At 32.2% G+C, this 5,631-nt stretch overlaps 1 protein-coding gene across 2 annotated transcripts; it reads right to left on the reverse strand.

Moving 5' to 3' along the window:
* Positions 1 to 2,906: 2,906 nt before the first annotated feature.
* Positions 2,907 to 4,683, reverse strand: LOC149265521 (uncharacterized). Of its 2 annotated transcripts, XM_089393169.1 has the most exons (3): positions 4,403 to 4,683; positions 3,970 to 4,233; positions 2,907 to 3,855 (listed from the first exon to the last, which is right to left on the reverse strand). In XM_089393169.1, the coding sequence occupies exons 2-3, from the start codon at positions 4,174 to 4,176 to the stop codon at positions 3,289 to 3,291; spliced, it is 774 nt and encodes a 257-aa protein (XP_089249295.1). In that variant the 5' UTR covers positions 4,177 to 4,233; positions 4,403 to 4,683; the 3' UTR covers positions 2,907 to 3,288. The 2 variants fall into 2 exon arrangements, with proteins under 2 accessions (XP_089249295.1, XP_089249296.1); XM_089393170.1 differs by having other exon boundaries at positions 3,970 to 4,683.
* Positions 4,684 to 5,631: the final 948 nt, after the last annotated feature.

The raw sequence follows: 5,631 nt of genomic DNA on the forward strand, positions 1-5,631 counted from the left end.
AAGAATAACTTTCTCACCTTCTGATCTGGAAAATTGGTTGGACCGTATTGAGAGGCTGAGATTGTCCTTTGCCACAATTTCTTTCACTCATGCTTACAGGGAATTGAACATTATTGTATATGGTTTATCGAAGAAAGGGCTACGAGCAACTCCTAGTATCATACATTTCAGGCAAAATGTTGGGGATGCAGTGCTGGAGGAGGGCGTGATTGCTCTATGTTGATTTCTTCTTGCATATTGAGGCACTTTTACTTCTTTTTTGTTACAATTTGCCTTTCATTTTGATCTTATACTCTCTTTATATTTTGGTTGGGACATAACAAACAATTTTTTTTGTGTATATTTAAACCTTATGTTTTATCTATATTCATGGAGATGGAGTTTCCAATGACTCAGGTTATATATTGGATAATCTAGTTCATGTGTACTAAACTTTCTTTTTACTAATAGAATTCCAATGTTTTTTTCTTTTGAAAAAATATTGTTATGATGACAAGAAGTTTTCAGTACAATAGAATAAAATAAAGTAATAATACACTTGAAGTAAAATATGTTCACTAATTTTTTTTTAGGGAAAGTCATTGTTATTTATAGATGGTTGCAATCCTGTAAGACGCTGAATAAGGTAATGGATACTCCTCTTATTCTCAAACCAATCCATGTTTCTATCAATCATTTAATGAAAGTGCAAAGATGGATAAAAATACATGATAGAGTTCAATATGATTTGACTACATGTTAGTTCTTTGCATCAAAGTTATAAAATATTTTATAATTTTGTATGGGGAGTTGTTATGTCATTATATGATGATGATGATGATGGTTAACGTCCACTGAGACCAAATTGGTCTATCGGACCTATAATTTTCTTTCTTAGTTTCTAATTGTCTAGCTCCTCGTCTTTCTTGGTGAGATTGGTGCTGTAGCTTTCTTTTTTTTCTCTATGGTCTTCCAACTTTCTTTATCTTGCATCTCCTTCATCTCTTCTGATTCTTGGGACATTGGTGTCTTAGCTTCACGATCTATTGTGTTCGTCCTTTTGAAGATAGTCAGAGAAGAAGTTTGGTCTAGGAGATCTGCTTTGCTGTTAAATGAAGATTTATTTTGTGCGGTATTCGAACCCTCATAACTGTTGATGCTTGAGGGGTTGTCGAGTTCACTCTTTTGTTGTTGGGCAGGGTTTTCCCCCTGCTTGTCTTGACAGTTGTTTCTTTTTTGCCCGATTTCTTGTGATTCAGAGTTTTCTCGAGAGTATTCTTCTTTGATGACAGTGTAGTGTTCCTTTTGTGCTCCTTCCCACCATGTAGATCTGTGGTGATTTTTTCTAGCAGAATTTTTCTGGGAGGTTTTTAGGCAATTTTTGGCTAGTTGGCTTGTCTTAAAGCAGAATAGACATCTGAAGAGGACACTTTCATAATCGAGTTTCTGGTTCCACACATAGTCTTTACTTGTTAGGTGTATTTCAGCTGGGAATCCGGCACTGAAATCCATTTCCACACAGATGTGTGCATAGGTGGTTCTGCCATATTCCTCGCCTGCAGTAAAATTTCCCAATTGCATTTCCAATGGCTTTTAGCGAAGAGAAATTCCAGAGAAATATATATATATATATATATATATATATATATATATATTTTAGTTTTAACGGATAGTTCAAGTGGTCTAGACCCAAATGTGAAGTTCTTTGATATTGTTGCTAGTTGTTATTGATTAGGGGTTCAATTCCTTTTTATTCCTTTAAGGCCAAGCCCTATAATCAAAAGCAAGTAAATAATAATAATAATAATAATAATAATAATAATAATAATAATAATAATACAATATTGAAAAAATTAAACTAACTTAAATTCATTTTAAACTCAGATTTATCAACCACTAAAAAAATCAAATTTCCTAACATTTAAATTTTTGGAAATCAAATTTCCTATCACTTCAATTTTTTAATACATAACTAATAAAAAAAAATTACACATTAAAAAGTTTACACAGATACATTTAGTCCATCACTGTGTTTTTAAAAATTTACACAAAAAAATTTTAGTCCATCGCTATATTCTTATAGATTTAAATTTAAAATAAATCTACATGGATGTATCTGACTTTTTATATATATATATATATATATATATATATATATTATTTTTTAATAATAAAATAAAAGATGCATCTTCTAATAAAGTGAATATTAAACTTTAAAAAGTTTACACAGATACATTTAGTCCATCACTGTGTTTTTAAAAATTTACACAAAAAAATTTTAGTCCATCGCTATATTCTTATAGATTTAAATTTAAAATAAATCTACATGGATGTATCTGACTTTTTATATATATATATTATTTTTTAATAATAAAATAAAAGATGCATCTTCTAATAAAGTGAATATTAAACTTGATAAGATTATGTTAAGTTATAAACAAGTGGTTTTGAGGTCCCAAGTATGGATACTCTATTGAAATTTTATAATGGAGTAGGAATATGTTATAATAGAATTGAAATTTTTAATTTTGTTAGGGTAATATTGAGTCGTAAATGCGTCATTCTGTTAGATCAATATGTGGATTTTAATCATTAAATGGATTTGGGATATTCCATTCTTGTTTTATTAAATTTTATTAAATTATTTTTTCCAATTTAAATTAGTATTATTATTATTTTGTTATAATTTGTTTTTTCTTTTTAATATATATATATATAATTTCATAATGTATAGAAAACATTCTGAATAAAAAGAAAAATCAGCCTTACTCATGCAAATATAAGTACAAGCTTTAATTTTTTATTAACAAACATGTATTTTTTTCACATATTTTATGGGAGGATAAGTGTTTGATATTCATCATCAAAACTTCAAAAATTGAAAGCCTTTGTTAATGAAAATATTTATTTAGTTGCTGCAAGTGGATCTCAGTATCTTATAAGCATCTAGTTATGCATTTGAACCTTAAGCTGCTCTTGAAACTTTCTTCCATTGCTGCAACAAAGAGTCTGAATAATTTGGAGAGGCTTGCAACCTTCCTCGCCTTTGTTAGTTGTTACAAGCAGATCTTTGAAACCACAGTATGAAGGTGAATAGCTGATAAATATAAGTTATATCTAAATCCAAAGTAAAAGATCCCAAACATTGTAAATGTTCACTGGCATTCTAAATGCTTATTAACTGATGCAATTAAACCTTCCCAAATTACAGTGAGAATGTGAGTACACAATCAGCATGAAGTTACATTTGAGCCTTGAGCTTCATCGAGTTACGTTTGAGCCCTGAGCTTGGTCAGCTTGCCTCTAAAATCAAGAACAGTCAGGTGCCTTTCTTGAAACTTTCTTCCATGGCTGCAATACAGAGTCTGAATACTTGGAGGGGAAGGCTTGTAATCTTCCTCGCTTCGAACGAATCCCAGGTGTGGTTCCTTGCCCTATCTCACACACATTTGAAATGCTGTTGAAACTATGTTGGAAATCTCCAGGTTCACTAACCTTATTTAAGGGCAATGCTTTTACAGACTCCAAACTTTGATCCTCATCCAAGCATTCATGGTGTTGCACACTAGGTTTTCCCAAAGCATTTTTCATTAGCCCTAGGGTGTTTTTGGATAAAACCTGGACTGAAACCTTTTCCTGAATTTCGATGCCTGCAGTTCTATGTTGTTTCTGACCTTCTAATAGCTCAATGGCATCTACCAGCAAATAGAGAGATCCACCCATACTGTTCTCCTGGCTTGCAATCTTTGGATTGCATAAACTGAGCCTTCTTATGCTTGAATTCCCCTGACCTCTATCTTCACTACCAGATATGTGAGAATTTCTATTATAAATCTGAGAATTCATACCAGATTGTAGAAATTTCCAGGAGCCTATCTGTTATAAAACATGAAAAATGAAATGGGTATTCAGAAATTTTGGATTATTCTGATAAACAAAGCGTTATACATTGAAAGTCTGAGACTGAAACTTAGAGAAATTTTCGTTTACCTCGTGGGACTTGGACAACGCCTTGACATCCATAGAATGCTGAATGCTAGGAATGCGATGCAGAGATGGAATGGGTTCTTTTCTGCCCTTGATTTTCATTTGTAGCTTCATATTTGCCTGGCACTCAAAATTCTGTGGTGGTGAAGAATCTTGGTCTCCCACACAAGCCCTAAAACAATTTGGGAACTTCGCAGAAATATCATCCATTGTTGGAGAAGAATGAGCAATACTGATGTTATGATCGGGTTGGGGAATACATGTGCTCTGCAGAGATGTTAAAGAAGGGTAATTCTTAACTGTTCTTCTAATTGGTGTAAGGCTACTGCGAGTCCTCTCACCAGTAATTTTACAGAAGCGGGATCCTCTTCACTAATCAACATGGTCTAGTTGAAAACTGATGTGGTTGTGAAGCATATTTGGGAATGAAACATACCTCTCGCAACTGATGGCTATTGCCTCCTCGGTCTGCTATATCATTTTATCGAATCCACAATTTTTCTGCGACTGATGAATTGGGCTGCATAACAGTAATCACAGCCAGAAGCTTGGCTCCTCCTCTCGCCGATAAATTTGTGTATCGTGAAACTATCGGAATTGGGCTGATCTTGAAGGTTTTGGCTGATCGTGGAGGTTCAGAAGTTGCAGAAAAAGCTTGACCAGAAATAAATAGAGGAACGAATGTTGGAAGAATGAGATGGTGTTAATTATATTCACCGATTTTTATAGCACTGTATATATAAAACGAAGGTGCACAGATCGTTCCTCTTTATATACATGAAGAGAGGGTAAAAGAGGGCTATAATAGAACATTCACCACATGCAACTTAGGTTTTACTCTCAACCTATTTTTACCCTGGGATTCTATGGATTTTAAATTAGTCTGAGCACAGGAAAGAACCAGAGATTGGAAAATTTGATATTAAAAATGTGAAAAAAATATAGATTCAGGTTGAGTTTGAATTTGAGATACAAATTTATAATTAAAATATTAAATTATTAAAATGATAATGTTGATTATGTATAGGCCTGAAACAATTTTCAATAACCAAAGAATGAGTAAATAATTTTAAACGAAAGAATGAGTAAATAATTTTAAATATAAGTTTTAAGAATGTAACAACTAAATATTTAGTTTTAAATATATAATTTATTTATATACATTACACATGGTTGTACTTATTTAGGTAGGTGAAGTTTACTTGTGTTTTTTTAACCACAGTTAAGTGATACAATTTTTGGTGAGATTACTATTTTTCATAGTTTGAAAATGCATATATGGATTTAGAGCCTTGAAAAAACTCCAAGGCACTTAGTGTGTACAAATCTCACAAGTCAAATATGTCATTCCAACAATTTTTTATTAGAGAAAAACTCATTGAAAATGTGCCCAAGAAATAGCAAAAGAGTAAAACATTGAGACTACATTGTTTATACATAAGTAAATTGCATACACATATAATAGTATTTTATTTATGCTAAGGAATTGACATTACTAAATCATTAGTAACATGTTTCATTTAGTATTTGCTAGAATGGTTTTATGGATGGTTTAGAAGGGTAGAGTTGAGTTATGCTCTTGAGGGTTCCCACCCTCATTTCCATCCCACACCATGAACATGTCTAAAGTAGGAGAGATTGACTCATAAGCTTGAAGAAATCACC

The sequence above is a fragment of the Pinus tabuliformis genome, chromosome 6, assembly GCF_031772625.1.
Source record: "Pinus tabuliformis cultivar Carrire ecotype Pingquan chromosome 6, CPIR1, whole genome shotgun sequence".
Classification (NCBI taxonomy): Eukaryota; Viridiplantae; Streptophyta; class Pinopsida; order Pinales; family Pinaceae; genus Pinus; species Pinus tabuliformis.

What these genes read in the sequence shown, in the direction of transcription:
- LOC149265521 (XM_089393169.1), bottom strand. Translation starts at nt 4,176, where the DNA reads ATGGATGATATTTCTGCGAAGTTCCCAAATTGTTTTAGGGCTTGTGTG. An exon ending in CGTTGTCCAAGTCCCACGAG is followed by an intron (nt 3,856 to 3,969) that starts GTAAACGAAAAT and finishes GTTTTATAACAG; the next exon opens with ATAGGCTCCTGGAAATTTCT.